Source organism: Pipistrellus hanaki (genome assembly GCF_964339955.1).
Source record: "Pipistrellus hanaki genome assembly, chromosome: 8".
NCBI classification, from domain to species: Eukaryota; Metazoa; Chordata; class Mammalia; order Chiroptera; family Vespertilionidae; genus Pipistrellus; species Pipistrellus hanaki.
In genome coordinates, this window is record NC_140510.1 from 6,589,902 (window position 1) to 6,616,251 (window position 26,350).

General features: G+C 45.2%; 1 protein-coding gene across 1 annotated transcript in view; it reads left to right on the forward strand.

The window, feature by feature from the left end:
* The window catches only part of CNTNAP5 (contactin associated protein family member 5), a 777,193-nt gene that overhangs the window by 538,605 nt on the left and 212,238 nt on the right, over positions 1–26,350 (forward strand). The window contains exon 13 of the mRNA XM_084892213.1: positions 748–948. Coding sequence (XP_084748339.1) covers positions 748–948 — 201 coding nt within the window. The remainder of the gene's footprint in view (positions 1–747; positions 949–26,350) is intronic.

Here is a 26,350-nt window from a genome sequence, read left to right on the forward strand (position 1 = left end):
AGGTTTCATAACAGATCTCCCAGTTTCTAGAACTCACATTCCTCTCCTCTCTCCTGGCCTTTCGTTTTCCCTGTTCTGGGCAAAGCATGTTTAAAGGTCCCTGATTTAAAGGTCTTCGCCTCTGCATGTTCTTTTCTTGTAAGCCTCCACAAATACTTTTGGCAAACAGAGGATGCATAATAAACTGCAGCTAAGTGCTTCGGAGTTCAGTGGAGATGGCCAAAGTCTACCCTTGTTACCTGTATGTTTTACAGAAACTCTGTGTATGGGTCTTATTTTCGCCCTGGAAGGTGTGGCTTTCTGTGATACCCATGGCTGGTGGTGTTCCTCTTGTGGGGGATGAGGGGTGGTCAGTAGATGGAGGGCTTTGGAGGACTGATACATGGAGTTCCATTCCTGCTGAGTCACTAACTGCAATCCTGAGCAGCCTCCTGACTCTTGCATTCCCCCACCTCTGACCTGGGCACGTGGGCTTCTTGGTAACATGAAATAATGGGATTAGATGCCGAGCTTGCAGCCTGTGGAATCAGGGCTCCAAAGCATCAGCTCCTAAGATTACTGATTTCCTTTCTCCCCAGTGGAGCTCTGTGAGGAGCAAAAACTCTCTGGTCAAATCCTGTGCATGAGCAGAGCAGCGGCTCCCCTGGGAGCCACCACCACATTGTCCACAAGAGCCTGTTTGCCAGCGCAATCCTTTTCTGAACTTTCTTCTAACCACCCCTTCCTCTGGCTGTGTTTTCTGGGCAGAGGACAAGATTTGGACCTCGGTGCAACACAACAACACAGAGCTGACCCGTGTGCAGGGCGCCAGCCGGGAGAAGCCCTACTCCATGGTCTTGGACTACGGGGGCAGCCTGGGGCAGCTGGAGGCTGTGATTGACAGCGCTGAGCACTGTGAGCAGGAGGTGGCCTACTACTGCAGGAGGTCCCGCCTGCTCAACACACCAGGTAGGCTCACAGGCCCTGCTGCTCTGATTGATCACGCCGGGTGGCCACAGTGGGCAGAAGGGCTCCATAATCCGGACTGTCACAAAGATGGGTGTTTGCCGACAGGGGGCTGCACTGAGCCCGGAGGGAAAGGCTGCCAGGAGAGCACGGTGATGGACCAGTCTACTGATGCCCAGGGTGGACCAAGAGGAAGTTCCATTGCCTCTTGAGGTCCCTCCTCATCTTCCAAAGGGAGGGATGGCCTCACCCACCCTGCCCAGCAGTGACCATGAAAAGTGCCTTGAGAGCAGTGGCACTTTGAAGCGAGCCCTGGAACTGCACATAGAGACGTGCATAGGGGAAGGCCACAGGCTCTCTGCACGTTCACCCAAAGCCAGGCTTTCTGTCTGGGGGAAACTGGGGGCGCAGTGTGAGGCAATGAGGCCGCTGGTAACAGGTCCTGTGTGCTCCCCGAAATGCGGAGGCCTCCATGCAGATGCATTTTATGAAACTAGAACTTGCTTTTAGAAAATTAGATAGACCTATTTTTTAATATTTTCTGATGGTTATTTTTACAGTGAATAGTTTATTTCATATTAACATGCTTGCAAGAACTAGAACAAAAACAAACAGAAATTTCCTAGAACTGCTTAATAAAACACCCAGGGATTCCACATGATGTCAGGTGGGCTTGGCAATAATTGTGCCCACCCTGGGCATCAGTGGGCATTGTAAACACAGCTCACCATCTGTTTCCTGGCAGGGGTGTGGGTGGGGATGGGAAGCTACCCTCCATGGGGTGTGGGCTGGCCAAAAAAGTGTGAGGAATCTTTAGGGTCATGTGATTTAGAGCCCAGCACTGGAGTGAGGGGTTGTGAAAGGCCTGGAGAACCAGACCATGAGCCGTCCAGAAGGAGCAGGCCTGTGTGCCTCCCTAATGTAACCCACAGCGGCCTGGTCTAGGATCCTTAGGGAAGACCTTGTGCCACACGAGTGAATTTCCCAGATAACTGCCACTTATTCCGTTAAGCACCAGAAATCTTTTAAGAGTTTCTACTATTTGAAATGAAAATCTTTCTCAAATAGATTACACGCTTCCTTGCCTTCTTAAGCAGATAATTCCGAATATAAAATGTAACCTTTTCCTGATGACTCAGTATTATCACTGGGAGAATCCGTTACTGCGCGGGCTGGGTGCACCGAGTGCTCAGGCTGAGACCCCAGCGCGGGGACAGGCCTCCCCTGCCTCAGGGCTGCCTGGAGAGTCAGTGTGTCTTGTCCCTGTTTCCCTCCCTCCGGCCCTCACGTCAGCACAGGTCAGGCTCAGCACTAGATGCAAAAGCCCCTGTCTCAAACCCAGTGCACCCTCTTTTTAGGGTGCAGCTTCCTTGTCTCCCAGGTTGGGTTTGGGGGTATAGGGAGGAGGTGAGCATGTTGCTGTGACTCTGGGACCCCCTGCAACATCTGCGTTCTGTGCCGTCCGCGTGGCCACCCCATGGACGTCGCACATGTTTTATTTTTCTGCCCCCACTGCCTTTACTTTATGTGGATGTTTGAGCAGGAGGCGTGGATTTGAGAGCAGGCCATGGTGGGAGTGAGGGCTTGGCTCCTCTCTCTGGTTATGTGACTTTGTGCAAATAACTGCATTTCCTTTTCACCTCCTCACCGTTTGCTCAGAACCCTGAGCAGCAGAGGCCACGGGAAGAGGGCCGAAGTGGAGCCTGTGCTCTCACCGCGGTGCATGACCAGCATACTCCGCAGCACTATTGTTGTCCTTGTGCGCAGCCTTCAGCCCAGAAGGAAGGCCCCGAACTTGTGCTGGGGTGGGGAACAAGCTCAGGGGAATGTCCTCCTTGTTTTGAATGTGAAAATAGGATGATTATAATGATCACAACTCAGGCAAGAAAACACTCTCACCCCCCAGCGCAGAGGGGCGTTGTATCATCCTTCCGGATGCTTGGCCACATGGAGATGCACCAAGCACAGCTGGAACGCACTGTGTGTGTGTTGAGGTTTGAAGTGTTCATTCACCCTTGCTTCTCCCATGGGTCTGAGACAAAGGAGGGAGAGGAAGGAGGACAGTGGGCATGCTCAAACAGTGTCTCTTTCTCCTGGAGAGTTGGCTTGAAAAGCTTAGGATGGGCCACAGCCTAAGGGGCCCTGGGCCTCCAGCTGCAGTGCCTGTGGCACTGGGGGAGGGGGAGCTGTGGATAGAGTGCCTCCTGGAGATGTGGCCCCACCCCTCACCCCTCACTCCTCACCCTGCCAGCTGGGGTGTGCTCTCCTCATGGGCAGGAGGCAGCCAGTAATGTGCACAGGAATCCCGGAGCCAGGGCCCAGGGCACTGACCGCAGGGCTCCTATCACCAATCCTCAGGCTGGCTACCCCAAAGGCAGGGCTCTGGTCAGGCGCCTCTCCTGGTCACACAGCTACTTCTCTTCATATACTCTCATGGCAGGGCGAAGGGGAGAGAGCTGCACCAGTCCCATTCCTAGGACTCTCCCCAGCACCCCCTCCTAAGACCCTCACACTGAGGGGTAGGGTTCCCACCCTGTGAATGGATTTGGGAGGGACACAAACAATCAGTTCATAACAGGCACATACATGCAGTTAGTGTACTAATCCCCTAATTTCAGCCAAACGCTTACCCCCGGAAGGCCAGGGAGCAGAGGGGAGATGGTGGAGACCCACTTCACCTTACCTGGCCCTCAGTCTGGAAGAGCTGAGCAAGCATTTCCTTATCTGCCCAAGTGGGGCCTCTGTTATGTTGTTTTACCCTCTGAATTTCACACTCACACACACACACACACACACACACACACACACACACTGTACAAACATCATTCACTGTACAAAAGTCAATATGTATGACTTTATGCCAGATGTTCATTAACAACTGTCTTCCATTATGTGGATGTAGCACAATGGAGCATCTTCTTGACTCTGGGCATCCCCTGGTGAGTTACTTTCTGGTGTGAGTGTTGGGTGGATGCATCTTTTACACTCACCGCACTGGGTACCAAGAGGCGGTTTGGGATCCCTTCCCCTATCCAGCTCTGAGCCCAGATCACAGGTAAGAAGTCAATGCTGATGCAAGTAGACACCCTAATCTTGAAACACATAGCTGCTAGACAGGCTGGCCAGAGTTTATTTCGGGTCAGTCTTTCAAAGGAGTTTCTGTTCAAGTTTATCCATAGGATTAAGGATCAGTGCCCTTCTAGCCTGTTTCCCTGCCTCTTGGCCACACAGTCACCCTACTCATGTCCCCAGGCAGCACGTGAATGGTTCCACCTGGGGGCAACTGCTTCCTTTTTTTATGCTGAAGAAGGAAAATCCTGTTTCTTTTAAAGTACTCCACAGTTATCAACTTCCTCTTTAACCTTAACTGATGATAGTTTAGTGAGCATATATCTAATTGGCTATTGGCTACATATATTAATTTGTGGAGTATAACTTAGACTCTAAAATAGTGGTTCCCATTGTGGGGCCCATACCCCACAGGGGGGAAATTTGACTTTTAAAGGGGGGCAATTAAGAATGAGTTAATTTTTTGCATTTCTTATGGTTCTAGGGGCCTCATATACATATATATATATATATATATATATATATATATATATATATTTATGCATTTCAGTTCTCTATTATGTCTTGAAACTTTATTTGCTATTTTTTATATCACTTCATATTATTATTATTTTTAACAATTTCTTAATAATTTTTCCTTGGTACTTAACTGTCCTTGCATTCTTTTACTTTCCCTTTTATGGATGCCATGTTCCTTCAAAGTTTGTTTAGACCAAATTAATAACCTTTTAGGCTGATAGGAGTTCACTTTTTGAATAAGAATTATGTTATAGGGGGGTGGGCTTCAGGATTTTGAGATGCTTAGGTGGGGCATGGCCAAAAATTGGTTGGAAACCACTGCTCTAAATGAATATATGCTATAGTATGTCTGAATATACAAACACCATGTTTACATACTATACATTGTGTATCAGCACACATACTCATCATATACTCTTTGTGTTCCCAAATAGATATATGAATGCACTCATGTAAATAGATCCTCAGGTTCCATGTGCACATAGCTAATCATTACTTTGAGAAATCTCAGTGAGAAATTATGATGCAGCACAGTCACATTGCTGATAAAGAAGGAGTGCTTCAAGGTTCTCTGGGGATCATTAAACGTAAAACACTTTGTCCTCAATACTTGGTCCATTAACAGATGATTGCATTTCCTTTTATACAACAAGTATTTATTGATTCTTTATTCTGTGCCACACACTTTCCTGGTGAGGTGAAATGAGACACTGAAAAATAAAAGCAATTCCTGTCCACATGCTTGTAGCAGGGATGATAGAAACAAACCAAACACACAGAAGCATGCACATATACCTATTCTCACACACAGGTATACACGCTTGCACATAAACATACACACACAAACACACATGCATATTATATACATGTAATACATGCATGTGCTCATACACACATCATCAGTTCATGGACAATGTGAGACAAAATGAAGTCGCATCAGGGGCCTGAGAGTGACCAGGCTGGGAGCTCTCCTGCAGACAGGCAGGTGGGAAAGGCTCTCTTGGCCATGAGGGGTCCTGCCACTGCTGCCAGAGTCCTGGTTCAGGGAGAGTGGGGCCTGTGGGATCCTGGAGGGAGGTCTGCACTGCAGGCTGAGCATCATCGGCACCAGACCAGGGCAGCTCGGGAGAGGGAACATGGAGCAAGGGTGACAGGAAAAGGAGGTGGGTGCCCAGAGACCAGGCCATGTGAGGCTAAAGATTGGATTTTACTGTAAGTGTGCAAGGAAGTTACTGGGACAGGATTTCTCTTTCTCTTCTGTTTCAAAGCCCAGAGCTAATGTCTGTTTATGTCAGGCTAAACCAGGTACTGACACTGTGCTAAGCACTGAGGTATGTCTGGTTACTGCCTGTCCCTGGTGAACTGGGAGCAGCTGATAGCCCCTAAGAGCAGAAGTTACATCTGGTCCCCAGAGTGCAGCTCAGCCACTGATCCTGAGAGCCTGCCTGGCATTGCCTCTGATGCATGGCTTTGTTTCTGTGCTAGCTGCCCAGCTGGAACCAAATGAGGCCCTTTGACAACACCACCCCCCATGTTGCTATTGCAGCCCCTTCTTCCTCCCCCACCCACACTCTGAGAGGTTCGCAGAGAGCTAGACGCCTTCTCCCTTACTCTCCTCTCAAACATCTATAAGTATTCTCCCCCCACTGCCCCATCCATCCTGTCTTTCTCCCCCCCCTTCCTCCTCCATCCCTCTCCTCTTCTTCCCCACCCCCTCTCCTTCCTCCCTCCCTCCCTCATTGCTTTCTAACTGCTCTCTTTCCATCCTTCCACATACACACACACACACACAGAGCATGCGGGTGGAACTGACCCAAAGCCCATGCTTCATTCAGCACACAGCCTGCCACCATGCTACTTACTGAAAGCCATTTGGTCATGGCAGCAGCGTAATCAGAAGCTCAAACGTATGCCATGGCATCTGCACAACAAATGCGGGGCCGTACATGACAAACCTTTATTATCTAAAGGTTTTTCCATTCTATGCACTTTAAACTCCATCAAGACACTCGTGGGTCCAAGATGTGCCTTTTTTACGACAATGCTACCAATGCCATTGGCTCTCAGCTTCTGAGCACTTTTTCTCTGCAGGTGATTCAAACGGTATTTTATGTAATCCTCTCAGTGATCTTAATGCATTTGTATTATCACTTTCTGCTTACTGATGGGAGGGGTGGTGCTAAGAAATTAGGTGTTTCCCCAAGGTCTTAGCTGCTAAGTGCCAGAGACCAGTTTCAAAGGAATGTCTCTGGCTTTAACCTTCATCTCATTCCTAAATAACGTGCAGAGAAAGATGGAAGGTCTCCCAGAGGGAGAAAAGGGAACAATGCAAGAAGGATGTAGGTATCCAAGAAAAAGTGCACCTTTGTCTGTCCATCAGCTCCTATGCGTCAAACCCTGGAAACTCCCTGGCTTAGAACAGGCAGCACAGGACAGGCTGAGCCCAGCTGTCACATCCAAAGTGAGGAGGATGTGAGTCCATGTTGCAGTGACATGTGCAGACATGTTTTAAAACTACCTTGTTTTCAAAACCATTAAAGAATAACCAACCAGGCAAAGAAAATACAGCAGAAGAGGGCAGTGTTGGGAGTCAAACCCAAGTCAGAGCTAATTCATGTCTGACTCTCCATTTCACCCTCCAGAGACTTCTGTTGTCGCCCTCAAAGTAACCTGCTAAAATGTGGTTATAGGAGCTTACCGAAGGACTTAAACCAGAGACCATCACGTGACATCACTGCACATGAGAGCCACCTTCCCTACTAGTGTCCCCACAGCTCTCTGAGTCAGAACCAGAGGCGGGCTTTATAGAGAAGACTTGTGCCTCCCCGGAGCTGAGGAACTGGGTGTAGATTGAGGAAAATAAAACTGTCCACAAAGTGTGTGACAGAGTAGGTGTCTGGCTGCAAACCAATGGCTGCTCAGACCATTAGATATTTAAATAACCTCTGTGGATTGCCCCAGGTCCTCATTCAGATCCTGGGTAAGATGTTTTAAGTTTTCTCACCCCTGCATGAACCATGCTCACTTATTTATCTCAAGGTGCCTGTGGGGAGGAGAGGCCTGTTTCCCAGTTCTAGCCTGTAGTGCAGTGGAAACAACATGGAAAACACAGATTGTGGAATCACCAGCCTGATGTGAAACTGTACTGATTAGCTGTGAAATACAGAATAAGTGGCATAGCCTTTCTGAGCCTTAGTTTCCTGATGTGAAGCATCTATGACAGATGCCTGCTGGGTGCTGCATGCAGTAGACATTCAGGGTGCACCTGCTATTTTACCCGTCATGTGAGGGGGTGAAAGAGTTCATCTGGGGACTTGCCTCTTGTTGGTCTGTTGGCTTACTTACCTTCCACACGGCGGTCCCATCCCTCAGAGCTGTGAAGAGCTAGCCCAGGTCTCCACCCAGCCTCATCCACTAACCGGTGTTTCATCGCAATGGCTAGCGTCATATCTACCTGGTTTTTGAGGGTGAAAGCGCAGGACTCATTTCCTCTTCCCATCTCAGTCCCAGGCAGCACACAAACAAATGCCAAACCTGTACCCGGAGGGACTGTGGCTCCAGCCTCTTCTGCCCCATTTCACCGCTTCCACGTCACTCACAGCTCCTGGCCTCCGCATTAGAGGAAGCATCTGGTCCTGCTCCTTCTCCCTTCAGCCCTGACCCACCCCCACAGCGTGCATCTCACTCAGCCAGAGTGACCATCTTTCTAAGTGAGATGCTAGGCCCAGCTTCAAGGCGTCCCCTCCCTGTGAAGTGGAACCCAGAGCCCCTCCTGTGCTGCAGGGAGCTCTGAGGGCTCTGAGCTCCCGCTCCCGCCAAAGGGCCTCCCCGGATCCTGCTCCTCACCAGGGTCCTCCCGCCTGGTGTGCACCCGCGATCTCTCTGCTCAGAGGCTGCATTCCTCTGCTCATGCTTATCTCTCAACTTTCATTTACTACAACTGAAGCTATTATACGAGTCCAGCCTGCTTGGCCACCTCATCCCATTTTAATATTCTGCATAAAGGTTGTTACTACCTGTTGTTTTCTTCCAATTTTCTTTCTTTGTTTGTGTGTTTTATTTTATTTATTTATTTATTTATTTATTTATTTATTTATTTATTTATTTATTTTTTACTGTCTACCTCCATCAGAAAGTGAGCTCCGTGAAAAGGGAACTTTCTTTGTCTTGCTCAGCATTTTATCCCATAACTAGAGGCCCAGTACATGAGATTCGTGCACTTGTGGGGGCAGGGTCCCTCAGCCTGGCCTGCGCCCTCTCACAGTCCAGGAACCCTCAGAGAATGTCCAACTGATGGCTTAGTCCACTCCCCATGGGGAGCCTAAGCAGGAAGTCAGACTGCCCACTGCTCTTGTATCAGCTATCATCGGCTCCTGTGACCCCGAGAAAGGTACATTTTATGGCCTCCCTTTTCTCAGCTTGCAGCTTTAATCTTAGTAGGTTGAATACAGTTGCTGATCTCCAATGTCCTTTGTTCCCAGACATTCTGAGCCTCTGTACTAATGTGCGCAGAGTGAGGTAAAATGTGTGCTCAGGTTTTACTGTCCTGTCACAGGAAAGAACTAGAGGGCTTGGTTTGAAAAGAGACTTTTTGAGACTTGTAAGGCTGTGAAATATGATAATTTATTTATATAGTAGGTGATGGTTTTTGACACCTTCATGTACCTGGTCGTCTCAGAATATACTTTCTTATGGAAACCTGATTGTGCAGAGAAGGTATGAAGCTTTCCCAAGGCCATAACAAGCCAAGAATCATGAGAATAAAATATTCTTACCTGACAGCAGTTATTACGTTGTTACAGTATTTGCTTTACAAATGCGTTCAGTCAGACATGGAATGCAGCTACAGGTGAGCCCAGCAGTCTGCAAAGGCTGCAGGCTGAGCCAGCACCCCAGCCGGACTTCCTTCTGCCTGAGCCCTCAGGCACCCAGGCCGAAGGGAGAGCAGCCAGACCTGCGGTGCCATGGTCTAGGAACCAGCGACATGATTTTAGATAAGGCACACAGAATCTCTAGGCCTCAGTTTCCCCATCTCTAAGAATGAACAGGACAAAAATAACATAATGGTATCCATAGAACAAAAATGCTTGGAAACTTTCACACTTTAAAGTTTAACTTCTCAGTTTAGCTACGTTTTTTTGAAATGTCAGAGGTGATTTTGTAAACAATGTTCACCATCCTCTCCTTTTTGCCAAAAGGCAGAATGGATGAATTATAGTGTTTTTATTCCTGTGTGCCTTTCTCCACACATGTGTAAGTGCATGTATGTGTTTGTGTTTGTGTGTGCGTTCATGTGTGTACCCGCGCTTTTGTGTATGTAGAGATTGTTAAACCATAACCTTAGTGTGACTCAGTAGAAATGTTTTCAGGTCTGAAGACAAAATTACCTGAATTCCCTGCTCTGCCATTTACTTGCAGAGTAGCCATTGTTAGGTCAAAACTTGAATTTGTGAGTCATGTTTTCTCATCTGCAAAATTTTCACCAACCTTGCAGGCTTTTCCAGGGAGTAAGATGCATGAGCAAATGGAGCTGACCACAGTGGCTACTGTATTGAAGGAGCCTGTGTCACTCTCAGCAGAATTAGAGACGGCGCCTACATGTTAGTGAGGTGCACAATGCTTGGAAAAGGAGGTACCTTTGCTTGGATAAATCCCATGGATAGGCTAGAAAAGGTATCACTTCCTTAAGGCACTGGTGGAGAGAGAAAAGCCATTGTGATGGGAAAAGCATGGAGCAGACCAGTGTGATTCACCTTCGGAGGGTGGGGAGAAGATGGATTTGGGAACTAAACAGCTTAAGTTGCTGCTTCTTGCAGAGGAGGAGGCTGAGAAAGTGGGAAGAAAGGAGGGCAGGACAGGGGTGGGGCGGGCCACTCTGACTCAGGTGCTGGGCAGCAGGCTTCTGTGGGTGAACTCACCCACAGGGACTGAGTGAAGGGTGGCATAATAGGAAGCTTGACCAATTGGCTGTAGAGAGAGAACTGACTGGGTCCAGATGAGATAGCAGAAAAGAAGTTAGTTAGGTTTCTCTGTCAGTGGTAGAGGAAAGAGATAAGAAGCATGGAGTCATAGAACTAGAAAGAAAATAACAGTGATTGGATATGATAAACAAAGTAGCCTACAAAACAACATTATTCAATAGAAATATAATATGATCTACATGGGAACTTTAAAATTTTTTGATAGCTACATCCTATATAATAAAAGCCTAATATGCTAATTGTCTGGTCATTTGTTCAATCAATCAAAGTGTAATATGCTAATGATATGCTGAGGCTGCTCAACTGCTCACTATATGTGAACTGACCACTAGGGGGCAGACAGACAACCAGTTAGCCAGTTGCTATGATATACACTGACCACCAGGGTGCAGATGTTCCAACCAGTTAGCTTGCTGCTGGGGTCCGGCTGACTTGGACTGAGCAAGCTGGACATGCCCTGGAGCCCTCCCGTGGTCCCTCCCTGGATGACCAATCTCCTGCATCCCTCCCTGGCCTTGATTATGCACCAGTGGGGTCCCTTGGCTTGGCATGCACCCTCTCTCAATTTGGGATCTCTCAGGGGATGTCAGGATTTCAACCCTATCCTGCTCAATGCAGGAGCTGCCTCCTGGTGGTCAGTGTGCTCAGCCAGAAGCCAGGCTCGCATTTGGTAAGTGTAGCAAAAGTGGCAGGAGCCTCTCCTGCCTCCATGGAAGCGCAAAGGATATCCAACTTCCAGCTTAGGTCAGGTCCCCTCAGCAGTTGGACATACCCTGAGGGCTTCCAGACTACAAAAAGGACACCTCCCCTCCAGTGCATGAATTTTGTGCACTGGGCCTCTAGTTATAAAGATAAAAATAAATATATAAAAAGTATAGTATCACTTTAACCAGTGAATAAGATGTTACTACTTCAGTTTCATAAATGAGGAAATAGCGATATACAGACAAAGTGGAATGAGCCCAGGCAGCTCTAACTTTAAAGACTATGCTCTGAGAAGAGAGAGCACAGATCAAGATGATGAAGGAAAAGTAGATCAAGGTCCTGAGTTCACACACTTGTTCTGTGTGATGGTTCTGCCAACTGAGGACATACATGTTCACTGACAAGAGTAATCTATCTAATAAAAGATTAATATGCAAATTGATCATCACTCCAATATATAAGATGACCACCCACATATGGTCAAAGATGGCTGCCCCCATGAGGACACAAGATGGTGACCACAAGATAGCTGGCAGGGGAGAGCAGTTGGGGGGGACCAGGCCTGTAGGGGAAGGCAGTTGGGGGGCGGGGAGATCAGACCTGCAGGGGTGGGCAATTGTGGGGAACCAGGCCAGGAGGGGAAAGCAGTTGGGGGCAATCAGGACTGCAGGGGAGGGCAGTTAGGGGCGATCAGATCAATAGGGGAGCAGTTAGTCATTAATCAGGCTGTCAGGCAGAAGCGGTTAAGGGCAATCAGTCAGGTAGGCAGGCGAGCGGTTGAGAGCCAGCAGTCTTGGATTATGAGAGAGATGTCCCAGATTGGAGAAGGTGAAGGCTGTGCTGAGGGACACATACCCCCTCCGCATGCATGAATTTTGTGCACCAGGCTTCTAGTATTTATATATGATGCATGTAGCTGGTTACAGTATCATATGTGTGTATATATATATATATATATATATATATATATATATATATATATATAACAAACTCTTACTTATACATATCTGTTCACAGGTATACTCCTCATATATGTACTTATTAGTATATATTGTTATTGTTGTTTTTCTGTTCAGTTTACTAATTATCCCTATCTGGGAGGCACTTAATGTAGGGGAAAAGGAAAAGGAAATATATTAGCATTAAGCCCAGCATTTGGATTTAATACTTGCAATGTGCCAGGATACTTCAATAAGTATTTTCAGTTTATAGAAAAGATGAATTCTAAAACTACCTCATTTTAATCCATATAATTTCATGAGGTTTAGGTTAGTACTAATGAACAAACTGAGGTTGAAAGAGGTTAAGTACAATAAGAACCACATGACCCTAGCCATATCTAAAGAAATACACACCCATCTAGGAAAAAAAAAAAAAAAAAGCTACTACAATTAAATTCTGTTTCATGGACAAGAAAAAGCAACGTTTTCTTAAGTCTGCCCTGTCACTAGCTGCCCTAATGCCAGTTATACAAATTCCCTTGGACTGAATAAGACTGTGACTAGATTTTCCCTAGGAAACCTGCATTATATAGATACAGTCAGACTTCAGTCCAAAATCCATCTGGCTAATCATTTCATAAGATGCCTGCAAGAATAGAAAACTAAATCTCTCTGGGAAAATTTCCAGACGGGGAGAAGGAGTCAGATAAAGAGAAAATTAGAAATGAAGTTGCTGACACTAATAATCCATCTATGTGTTCAGCAGGATAGTTTGATTGAGCTTAGAAATGATAAGATGTCAAGATAGTGGAGTAGCTGCTAAAACCACCTTGGGAGGATTAAGATGGGTAAAAGGAGGGAGGAAGGGAGGAAGAGAGAAAGGAGGGAGGGAAAGGCAAACAATCTTTTGAGGAATTATCTCTGAATCAGGATCCTGCATATTGTCTCATTTGTATCATTAATGGAAGAAAAATGATTCTCAACCACGGAGACATGATTTCTCAAGAGCCTCAAGTGATGATGGTGTTGAAAACCGAAGTCCATTACCATGGGCAGACCATTTCCAACAGTGCCACCCACAGGGGCTTCTTAACTGAGGGGATAGGGTGGATAGGGTGGGGTAGGAGCCCTGGGATGGTAATTTGTTGGCAGCTAAAAGGCACAGAGGACATGTATTTCCTCGCTGATAACATTTAAATTAAAATTATTTTCCAAATGAGAATTCTCCAACTCTAAGAATTATTCAAGAATAACCACTGAGTCCTATTCACTTGAATACCCAGAGCCCAGCTTGGCACCTAGTACAAAGTAGGTCGTCAAATAATCTTCTTGGCATGTAAATGCATGTGAGGGTATGGTCAAAAAGCAGTTTGAAAACCAGTAATTAGTATTCCTTTATCAGTCGCAGCAGGTGGTACTGCAACAACAACAACATAAAGAGCAAGAACAACGGATTTGACTACAACAAAGGTTCATTTTTTCAAGTAGGCAAGATAGTCATCCTGGGGGGTCCAAGGGCTCTCCCCTCCCTCCCCTGGACCCAGAGTGGTGGAGCTGCTCTTGTCTCAAGTGTCACCTTAGAAGAGGAAAGGTGACCCAACCTTCTGCAGTCTAGGAGTGACATAGGTCACACCTGCTTACAACTCAGGGCCCACAATAAAACATGTAAAAAAGAAAAACTTTCTCTCAAACGTTTGAGGTCTTGGCTGAAACCCCTGGAATGAAAGACAGATTAATGAGAGTAAAAGGAACAGAAGTGGATCAGCATGTATATTTCATGGACATGTGGGAGAGACCCACAATTATGATAATTCAAATAGGAGTCTTAGGGCTCCAGCTTATAAATATCTTTAATAACTACAACAACAACAAGAAACACAGTACATTTGTGGAGAAATGATAGGACAAAGGAAGGAAGTCTGGACGAAAATGCTTGTTGGTAAGGCTAGCAGGTAAGGTTAGTTGCTAAGGTTAGTTGGTAAGGCTAGTTGGTAAGATTAGTTATGTGATCCCTCTGATGCCATCTCCAGGCTGATAGGTCTTCCAGTTGTCTCCAGTTATTACATTTTCTCCTTGGAGAGGAGGAGGAGCTTTTGAAAATGCATGTCCTGCTTTTAGGAAAATAGCGGAAGAGCAAGGAACTTTCTAAGACTTTGTTTCTTAATAGCCCTCAGCTCTAAATGATCCTTTGAAATTGGCATATGTGCGGTGGCATATTCTGCTACCCTTCTGTCACCTATGGGACCAGAAATTATCATCCTTTCATATACCTGGAAGATAAAGAAATCATACTCTGTGCATAACGTCAGTGCCCATCACACAGTGGGGGACATAGAAAAAATCACACCCAAACAAGAATTGAAATGAGATGGCCTGCTTGCAGCATTGCTTGTCCTTCTCATCTACCGTACAAGGCATCGTTTATGTAGCTCACCAAATAAAACCATATCAGACCTCAAAAATACTACAAACTATGTTTAACTTATGATCCTCATTAAAGCATAAATACCTAAAGCCTAAATCTTAGTTTTAGCTAAAATCAAATATTTTATTAATATGAACCTTAGCTTTACTTTTCAGTTAATATTAGAGTTTCACTGTTAGTCCATGCTAATGTCAACACCAGTGGTCTGAGAGCTGGAGAGCCAGCATGGCCGATGGAGGGGGACGCTCTGGGCCAGGAGGCTGGTGCCTGCCCTGCAGTGCCAGGCCCAGGTACCTCCAAGGGCCTGCGGCAGTGTGTGCCCTCCAGGACTGTGGCTTCTTCTGAGGCTCCGTGTTTCCATGTGGGAGAGTTGTTTCCATCCTTTCTGACTTCCAAAGGTCTTCTGGTAACAGTGTATAAATCACAGCACCTAAGGCGAGATTATTGCTCAGACCATTAAAACAATACAGTTGATGGCAGCTGGGGGTGCTTTCTGAAAAAGATGCTGGAAACGCTAAAATAACTGGGCAGTTATTAAAACTGACTGGGAAGTTAGAGACTGGCAGAAATCCATGGCTAGGATGAAGGACTTGAAACTCCCTGGCAGCTGGGGAGATGAACCAAGGGAAGAGAGAGAGAAGATCGGCCTGAGGCGGGTGCTGACAGGTGATCTGAATGTGTCTCTTGGGGTTTGCTAAGAAAACTACCATGCTGGTGGGCTCACAAGGGAAAGCTCCAGGTGCAGGCTGGAGGTCCCAGGCCTCATCTGTCTCAGGGAATTCTTTCACCCACCACCTGTGCTCTGGGTGCCACACAGCTCTATGTCCTTGGTCGGACAGCTCCTGTCTCAGTGTCCTCGGGATCCTATGCATTTCAGGGTGTGGATGCAAAGTGCTGGGCTCCAGTGCGTCCATGTGCATGAACAGGGTGCTTGCCCTCTGTGCCGTTTCAGTCAAAATAAGTATGATGCCTCCTCCAGCTATTCGTAGTGCCCCGGGTCTTTGTCCGAGTGGTCTCTCCTGCCTCAGGGAAGCAGTAATTTCATTTCATCCTCCATCATGCTTGAATACACAGTTTACCTAAAGGTTAAGAATTATGCATCTAATTAAGAGGATGGGGCCATTCTACTACATTAACATTAATAGTGCATGGAAAGCACTCCCTGTGGCAGCATTTTTTAAGCAGTAGCTATTTCCACATCTATTCTCTCTTTTCAATTTTTTCCTCCCGCACCACTAAATGAAAATTTAATGGCAGCAATGGCATCTGTGCTGATGGAAGGGAAAAGGTGAGAATTGTTCCTGCTGGCCTTTTCTCATTCCCCCTGGATCAGGGCAGCATTCCTGAGACAGGTTTGCTTTGCTGACCAAGGCCAGTGCATGGACTAAGAGGCCGAAGGGTGGGGGTTGACAGGAAAGCCCTGCAGCAGATGGGCATGATGGAAGGCAGCCATCAAATGAGAATTGTGAACCTTTATTCCACCGTGGAATTGCGAAGCCATACCACAGAGACTGCGTTTTATAAAGGCCAAACGTAAGTGACGAATAGTGAGGCTTCATCGAGACCCCTGGCCTTGGAGCTCTGCCCTATGAGCTTCCCTGCCCTTCACCCCTTTGCACCCAGTCATTGGGCTGCAGCTGGTCAGAGAGAGAAGGCTTCACCTCTTAGTATCCACAGAGCCCTCCCCATCCGGAGCTTCCAGAAGAAACGGGCGAGCACCTTGCACCTTGGCTTCAGACTTTTACTCAAAGGCCCCGCTGAGGGAGGAGCAAGGGTCTGAGAGATCTTTAGCAACTTAATGAAAGGTTTGGGAGCATCTGTTTAGCATGGCGTGTTCCAGAGGCACTGAGGGGAAAGAGTAACGTGGCCATGTGTTGACTCTTTACTAGAAGGAGCATAATTGCCCTGCAAACTGGGTGAGGTAGAGTGAGGTCTTCAACTATAGTGTCTGTACCAAGATTTGGCTGCATCTTCCCTCCCTTATTTCCTGATTTCACAGTCAATTTCTTATTTATTCTTCTTGCATATCATTTATTAAATAATTTATCAGTATTTAAATGTTGCTCCTGGCTGGGTAGTCCGGTGGTTAGAGCTTGGGTTTCTGGTTTGATCCCTGGTCAGGGCATATGTTTCTCTCTCTCTCTCTCTCTCTCTCTCTCTCTCTCTCTCTCTCTCTCTCTCTCTCTCCCTCCCTCCCTCCCTCCCTCCCTCCCTTCCTCTCTTTCTTCCTCTCAAATCAATTATTTTTTTAAGCAAATAAATACTTATTATTTATTATCTCATTTTCCTTCATGAGTCCTTTCTGATACTGTGTGTTTGAGCTCAGGGATTTCCAAGGTGTGAAATACAAAAATGTTTGGTGTGACTTAAAAAGCTATTTGTATTTTTCATGCGTTTATATAAAAAATTAGCCCATCAACTGCATGATTTCAAATCTCTTGTTACTAAGAGAGTAGTGAAAGTTAAAAATAAGTTAGTCCATTTAAGGGTCAATTAAATTCTTAAAAAAGGTATGAGTTAAGTAATCATGCAGGGAAAAGGTAGGAAACTCAGAGTTGTTCTGCTAAGACAGAGGTTCGGAAGCACAAGGACACTTTCTCTGCCCGGACGCCCAGGCTCTGTCACGCCTCCGTCTTACTCACACCTGGCCCCACTTCCAGAGGGGCCCCTCATGCAACGTGGCTGCTAACAGTTCCTCTTTCCTTCCCAGGTGTGCCTCCCTGGAAATCCCACTGATTCATGTGACTGGGTTAGTGTCTGTTCTTTCGATTCCCTTTTTTGCCTGGTTCATATATTCACCATATTAAACATCCACATTTGATATAACAGTTGCATAGCTAAAGCTAATATGCAAATGCTAATTTTTAAAAAATTATCAGAACCTGGACCTGATTTAGAAGACACTACACAATCAGTTCTGAATGCATAGTTTCTAAAGAACTCCTCTTAGAGCCACCAATGATCTCCCTGGTTGCCAAGCCCCTGTGGCGCTGGGAGAGTATTTCTGATTTGGCAGTGTCTGGTGCAGATGCTCACTTTCTCCTCTTTGAAATACATCCTCTGCTTGACTTGTAAGACACACTCTCCAGTTCATGCCTCCCTACCTGACTGCTTCCACTACCTTCTTGTTTATCTTTTCTCCTCACATCTAAAAGAAGTGGACATTGGGGTTACAGCTTTGTCACAAGACAAAGACTTTTGACTTAGCTCTCCAGCCAAGGTGCCTTTTCTGAACATGAGATTGATATGCATGCCTGCCTGCCTATTGGTCTCTCCAAAAGTCCAAAAATAATTTTCTGATTTTCTTTCTCTACATCTGCTCCCCCAGCATTCTTTCCCAACTTTTTAAATGGCAGCTGGCTCTGCCAGATGTTCAGACCAAGAAACCTTGGCTTGGTGATATCCTTGATTTCTCTTTTCCCCCTGCCTTCTCATAAAGTTTTTGCATTTGCAATTTACATAGTATTCTGTATTAATTTTATATGTGCAATATAGTGGTCAGATAATCATACACTTTATAGCATCCTCACCCCAATATTTCCAGTACCCACCTGGCACCCTATATAGTTATAACAACACTAGAGGCACAGTGCACAAAATTTTTCATGGGTAGGGTCTCTAGGCTTGCCTGATCTGTAGGACAACCAGCGGGGTGATTGGCGCCCCGCTTGCACCTGCCTTGGCTGGCCTGGCACTGCCTACTTGCCAGCCCTGCCTGCCACCTTCACAGCCATCAGAGCTTGGGGGCTGGGGGCAGCTCCTGCATTGAGTGTCTGCCCCCGGTGGTCAGTTCACATCATAGGACTGGTCATTCTACCCATTATTCCACTGTTTAGTCAATTTGCATATAAGGGTTTATTATACAGAATTATTGACTATATTCTCTATGCTGTAATTTATATCTCTGTGACTATTTTATTACTACCAAGTTTTTAAAAATATATTTTTATTGATTTTGGAGAGAAAGGGAGAGGGAGAGAGAGATAGAAGCATCACTGCTGAGAGAGAGAGTAATCAATTGGCTGCCTCCTACATGCCCCTTACTAGGAACCAACCCTGCAACCCTTGACTGAAATCCAATTAGGACCCTTCAGTCAATAGGCCAATGTTCTATCTATCCACTGAGCCAAACAATCTAGAGCATGTTAGCATGTTGCTACCAATTTTAATTCTTAATCCCTTAGCCTTTTCACCTAGTTCCCCAAGCCCCCTCCCCTCTGTCAGTCATTTATAACATTCTTAACCATATATATATATATATATATATATATATATATATATATATATATATATATATATGATTATAACATTCTTAATCATATCTATGAAAGATGGCAAGCAGGTGGGGCTGAGCTGCAGTTTGCATTGGGAGGCCAGGCCAATAGCCCACATTCTGCCACTCCCCAGCCACTGCTCTGGAGACACAGCATCCCTATCCTCTGTCCATCTCTCCAGCCATGTCCTCCCCAGGCAGCCAGGACTAAGGGACAGAGTGAGGGAAAAAAGAGACCAGGAACTCTGTCCCTAGCACCCACCTCCTCCTATCAGATGTGATTCACCCCAGGTCTTGCAGGATAGCACATGAATTGGGCAGCCTCACCACACAGCTACCCCAACTCCCCCATTCAGGCCAGGTGCCCCTTGAGCACTCACTCCACTTATTTGAGCCTCAGTCTGAATCCCTAGCGAGGCTGCAGGAGCTCTGCCCTAAGGACCCACTTCTCCATAGCTAGAGGTTGAAGACAGAGGCAGACAGGGATGAGCAGAGCAGGCTCATCTGACACTTTGCACATACTACATCCCCTGACTACTGCATCCCTCAGGGGATGTTGGATGCCTGCCGGTTTCATGCTGGTTTCAGGCCAATCCCTGCAGGCCATGCTGAAGAACCGGATCAGTGCATGAGACCACCATCTTTATCACTCTCCAGACTTATTGTTTAGATTATTACAAATGCTATCTAAATGAATTTTCTTGCTTCTTCCCAACACACTCTTTAGCTTATTCTCTACACATAAGCTGGCTGGTGTGCGCTTGTGCCTTCCTGAACTCAGTGATCCAGTGTCTCCCTGTCTCATGCAAAGCAAGGCTGCTGACTTCCCAGGTCTTCCAAATTCTGGATCTACTTAGCCTCTACCTCTCACCCAACACTTGTTATTCCCTCCCCCGCACACACACTTTTTCAAGTATAACCATCTTAGCAGGTGTGAAGTGAAATCTCATTATGGTTCTTATTTCATTTCTTTAATAATCAATTATATATATATCTTTCACGGGCTTGTTGGTCATTAACATTCTTCTTTGGAGAAATATTTATTCAAATCATTTACCCATTTTTAAATTATGTTGTTTGTTTTGTCGCTGAGTTGTTGGATACTAGATTCTTATCAGATGCATAATTATAAATATTGTCTCCAATTCTCTGGGTCATCTTTTCATTTTCTTGATAGCACTTGTTGATGCTAAGTTTTTAATGAAATTCAATTTGTTTATGTTTCTTTTGTTATTTGCATTGTGGCATAAAATCTAAAATTCATCTTAGAACTTCTGTACTTGCTATTTTCTTGTCTGCAAATCTCTTTTCCAATTTATCACATATCTTGTTTCTTTACTTCTTCCAAACTTTGCATAAATATAATTATCTTAGCATGGCCTTCTCTATTTACCCTATTAAAAACTGCTACTCTTTCTGGTCCCAACACTCTCTAGCCCTTTTTTCTTATTTTCTTTTTCTTCAGTGCTGATTTTTATATGCTATAATGTACTTATGCATGTTAGATAAGGCAGAGATTAGTGGTTTTTAATGTACTGTCATATTTCCCAAGCCTGGATCCAATCTGCTGCAGAGGAAATACTTAGGATACCTGTAAACAGAAGACTGGTTCTTTCTGTGGACAAGTTGTCTCCACAGGGTACTTACTTCATCACTGCTGGAATTAGCAGCATAAGGATCACTGTCAAACAATATTAAGAAAGTTTCTACCTCTTCTTGGTGCTGAGTTAAGTTTAGCTATAAAAGCACATATCTGGGATTTTCAAGACAATTTAGATTTAAAAATAAGCTTATTAGACAATGTAAACCAATTTTTGTCTCAAAAACAAATATGAGCAAAATAAGCAGCAATTCTGCATTTCTATGTCAGTTTTGCTTATGAGCTGAGCTTGTGACCCTGTGTCAGCGCCATGCCTTTTCTACCACAGTTTCCTCACCCGTAAAATTCAATTGTTGTGAGGATTAAAGAAAATCATTCCTGAGAGATCTCTCACCCATAGAACTGGGGAACTGTGTGCTCATTTCATTGCTAATAAGCCAGACACAGATGACTTTAAATGGTACCTGTTTTAAGAAGCATAGAGCTTATGAGTAATAATAACCATATTGTCTTAGTTGAACAATTAGAATACTCACTGCTAAAGTATAGGATCATTTTAGGAAGATTAACATGTGCTGAGAATGCGCTTTCTGAATGGATGCAATTCAATTATTACAATAGTGGGAATCGTACTGATGATGATGATGATCAAAATGAACAGTACTTAGTTAAGAATCTGCAGTTCCTGATAGGATAGTAGCAGTACAGTAGGAAGGCAATGTCATGATCAATGTGAAGGTATTATTTACATTTTTTCTGCTTTTAAGCCTGATTTCCTGAATATTTCAGCTATCAAGCTAACCAATGTCTCTTTAAGGCTACATGGTATTATTTCAAATAGGCTTTGCTTTTTGGAATATGCTTGTATATAAAATAGAGTTTCTCCCAAGATAATAAAAATGTTATTCACTGATTAAGGCTAATTGCTTTGTGCATTACATTATTTAATGATCACATATGCTTTTTATTTTACTTTATACTAGAGGTCCTATGCACAAAGAATGCCCTGGCTGCCAACCCGGAGCCACCTTTCCCATGCTGCCCAGAGGCCCAGTGCCTTCCTACCTTGCCCCCGGCCACTAGGCTCATGTGTATGCAAATTAATCTTCCATCTTTGTTGGGTTAATTTGCATACTCTCTCCTGATTGGTTGGTGGGCATCATGACGGTAAGCATCATGACGGTAAGGTCAATTTTTGTCTTACTCTTTTATTAGTGTAGATAGAAGCACCTGAGGCACAGAGAGAATCAGGAATTTCTGCTGTCAGAGAGCTAAAATAGGAAAAAGTAGAGCTTGAACTTAGTTATTTTTCTGATTTCAAAGCCCCAAATTTTCTTCTCAACAATAAGGTGCTGATGTTTTTTACATCTTTACTATTATAATAGGGTTCCAGTGCACAAATTCATGCACCTTGAAAGGATCTGTGGACCACAAGGCTGTGGTGGGCACAGGAGAGGGGGTCATGGCCCATCCTCTGCACCCTGCCTAGCCCCTTCCACCATGGCCCTCTGTTTGGTCCCCTGTCTGCTGCCAGCTGCTCCTGCCACCAGTGGTCATATACATTGATGGCATGGAGCAATTAGGGCCAGCGCCAGCAGCAGTTATGAGTGCTGGTGGGACCACAGCTCATGGAAGCAAAGAACTTTCACTACCAGAGGTTCGCCCGATGACAGTGACCAGCACCCCACCTTAGTCTGATGCACCTACTCACCTGCTCCACCATCTCAGTGCCCCCTTGGCTCAGTGCTGTTTTGCCCTTCCCTTTGGAGTTCCCATCCCCCAACCTCTTTCCTTAAGTAAAATGCTTCCTAAACCACTGTCTGAGATGCCCATTCAGCCTGCCCACACACCACCACCCTGTTTGCCTTTCAGACCCTGCTGCCATTGCTCTCGCAGAGGAGCAGGGTTTGGGGTCCTGCCCCATGCCTGCAGGAGTGCTTCCCCCAGGGCGGCGCTGCACTCGCTGTGAGACTTGATGCTTAGTCTTGTTCAGTGTCATCTGCTGAGATGGTGCTGCCTAGCCCAACAAGGACTCCCAAGGTGATGAAAGAAAAGTGAAAATTATGGCAAATTGAAAACTGCTAAGCAAAGGAAGCCATGTGCAGGTTGTTGCAGCCCCCTCGTCTGCCCGCACAGGCTGGATACCTGGCTTTTCTGGGTTCCTTTCATGCTCACTTCTCTTTCCAGCTCTGACTGCCCCCTGTTGCTTCTCTGTCCCTTCTCACCAGAAAAGGGGCTCCCTCAGGAAGGAGCCGTGTTAGAGTGCCCTGCCATCCCATGGCTTTGCACAGTGCTTAATCGATGGAAGGCATCTGGTCAATGTTTATAAAATAAAGTGAGCTGCATGCACAGTTCCCTTCAAACACATGATAGGCAGGACATGTTAAAATCTCTGCTAAAGCCGAAATTGGTTTAGCTCAGTGGTAGAGCGTCGGTCTGCGAACTGAAAGGTTTCAGGTTTGATTCCAGTCAAGGGCATGTACGTTGGTTGTGGGCACATCCCCAGTAGGGGGTGTGCAGGAGGCAGCTGTTAGATGTTTCTCTCTCATTGACGTTTCTAGCTCTCTATCTCTCTGCCTTCCTCTCTGTAAAAAAAAATCAATAAAATATATTTTAAAAAAATAAATAAAATCTCTGCTAAAACCCTTTCAGGCAGGAAACCAAATTGTGGGCAATTGAGGATAAGTGGCCAAAGGCAAAGTCACCACCACCAGGCAGGCATTGGCAAGGCACCGCAGGAGGCACCTCTGGCAAACGACAAGTGACAGATATCCTCAGGATCTCAGCCAAGCAGTGGCCCCACCTTCTGGTACACAAACCTGGAAAAGCAAGGTCTGAGACCCAGGAGCCATATCCTTCCCTAACAGGAAGAGCCAGCCACCGCAGTTTTCCACTGCCATTGAAAACCATCACTACCACAGTTATGCTCCTTTCTTCTGAATCAAAAGCTCTTCCAGATTTACAAAACAGCCACCTATGCTGAAGCCTATAGCACCTGCATCATTTTTAACCTCTATTTTATAGCTGAGGAAGCATGCTGAGGAGCTCTCCTCAATCATTAATCCAGATAAGTGAAAAAGCTCAGCCTGGAACCCGGGATTCTGGCTAAAAGTCCCATTTATTTTATTGTTTTTCTTAAGTTCAAATCAAAGTTGCATTTCTTTCTTTTCCTCCCTCCACCCTGATTTTTTTTTATTGAATTTTAGGGGAAGGGGGAGGAGAGGGACATCTATGTGAGAGCAGAACTTCAATCTGTTCCTTCTTAGGTGCCCCCTACCAGGGATCCAGCTTGCAAATCAGGAATATCCCCTGGCTGGAAACTGAACTGGCAGCCCCTTGGTGCACATGGCTATGCCCAACCAACTGAGCCACATCTGCCAGGGCAAAATACATTTCTTTGCTAATTCCTTTGGATGCATGGCTTTTTCTATGCTCAGGTGGTTCAGTATCCATCCAACTCTACAGCAAGCTCTCCCTCTCTCCATTCTCTCTCTAGTTTGTGGACACACTAGTTTCTACAGTTTTCTAAATTTAAAGTGGTGGCAATCTTATCTTATCCTTAATTGGGTGCTTCACCTGGTTTTCTAGGGGCTACACCTTAGTCAACAATAACTGATCAGAAGATTTCCTTACATATTTTGCCTATCTGCCACTCTGTGACAAGGGCTTCTGTGGGAAAAGGCACACATTTGAACTTCAGGAATCTTAAACAGGCTTGCCATTATTTCTCGCTTGTGCAGGGCAAAGTACAAGTGACTGGTGTCTCTTCTTTCCCAGGTCTTTGATGGGATGTGCACAGCCTTGGCTTTGAGATCACCAGGGCATATAGGAGCTATTTTAAAGTCTTTACTGTCTCCTAGTTCGCCCAGGTTTCCCATTAAATTCCATGTAAGCTGTTTGTTCCAGATGAAATCACAACCTTAGGAGCTAAGATGCTGCCAGCCCTTGCTGCTGCTTGGTAATGTCCCGGAATTGACCTCTCCCCTGCCCCCCCAACCTCCCGGTTCAAGTATATAGTCACCCCCTGTGAAAGGAGAGATTTCCCAGGGAAATACAAGTCTGGACAAAATGTTGACTGTGTTCTGATGGTGGTGTTTTCTTCTTCTTTTTAAATCTTTATTGGAAATATTACAGATGTCCCGCTTTTATCTTCCCATTGTCCCCCTCCACCCAGTTCCTGCCCCTGCCCAGGCCTTCACCACCCTATTATCTGTATCCACAGAGAATGCATATTGGTTAATATCTTCCCACACCCCCTTCCCTCTGAAATTTGTCATTCTGTTACATGTTTCCATGTCTTTGGTTTTATTTTATTTATCAGTGTATTTTAATCACTAGATTCCTTGTTCATTAATTTTGATTTTTAAAGTTAATTGCTGAACGAATTACACTTTAAAATTTTATCAGTACTGGTTTGGTGGTGATGAATTCCTTTAGTTTTTTTTTTTTTTTAAATATATTTTATTGATTTTATACAGAGAGGAAGGGGGAGAGAGAGAGAGTTAGAAACATCGATGAGAGAGAGTCATTGATCAGCTGCCTCTTGCACACCCCCTACTGGGGATATGCCTGCAACCAAGGTACATGCCCTTGACCGGAATCGAACCCGGGACCTTTCAGTCCCCAATCCGACGCTCTATCCACTGAGCCAAACCGGTCCCGGCGAATTCCTTTAGTTTTTTGTTTGTTTGTTTTTTGTCTGTGTAAGCTCTTTACCTAACCTTTAATTCTAAATGATAGCTTTGCTGGGTAGAATAATCTTGGTTGTAGGCCCTTGCTATTCATCATTTTGAGTATTTCTTACCACTCCCTTCTGGCCTGCAGTTTCTGTTGAGAAATCAACTGACAGTCCTGTGGCCACTCCCTTGTAAGTAACTAACTGCTTTCCTTTTGCTGCTTTTAAAATTCTCACTTTGTCTTTAACCCTTGGAATTTTAATTATAATGTGTCTTAAGGTGGGCATCTTTGGGTTCCTCATGTTTGGGACTCTTTGCACTTGATGGACTTATAAGTCTATTTCTTTCACCAGGTAGGGAAAGTTTTCTGTCATTATTTCTCCAAATAGGTTTTCAATATCTTGTTCTCTCACTTCTTATGACACCCTTATGATGTGAATATTGGTATGTTTAAGCTGTCCCAGAGGTTCCTTACTCTATGTTCATATTTTTGGATTTTTCTTTTTGCTCTTCTGATTGGGCATTTTTTGCTTCCTCATATTCCAAATCCCTGATTTGATTCTCAGAATCTTCTACTCCAATGTTGAATCCCTGTAAATTCTTCTTTATTTCAGTTAAAGTATGCTTAATCTCTGACTGGTCCTTTTCTAGTCAGGATGCCTTTCACATTCTCACTAAAATCATTGAAAGTCTCACTAAGTCCCTTGATGTTCTCATTAAGGCCATTGAAAGTCTCATGAAGATCCTTGAGTAACCTTATAACCACTATTTTGAACTCTGTATCCAGTAGTTTGCTTGTTTACATTTCTTTTATTTGTGACATGGTTCTTTATCTCCATAGGTTACTATCCTGTGTTTGTTTCTAAGTATTGGGGTAGAGCTGCTATGTCTCCTGGAATCCATTGAGTGGCCTTGTGTAATAGGTGTCCTATAAGGTCAGGTGGCTCAGGCTCTCCAGTCACCTGAACTGGGCACTCTAGATGAGCCCCTGTGTGGTCTGTGTGCACTATCTTGTAGTTGATGGAGCTCCAGATCTCCCATTGTCTGCAATATCATAAGCTGGGGAGCTCCCTGGCTTCTGAGCTTCACATTCCCTGTCTTCCTCCAGTAGTTTCACTAGAACAGGTGATTTTGAATTGTTTCTGTAGCTCATGTTAAATACCAGAGTTCTGAAATGATTGGCTAGAGTTGTTTTGCCTGCATTATTATTATTTTA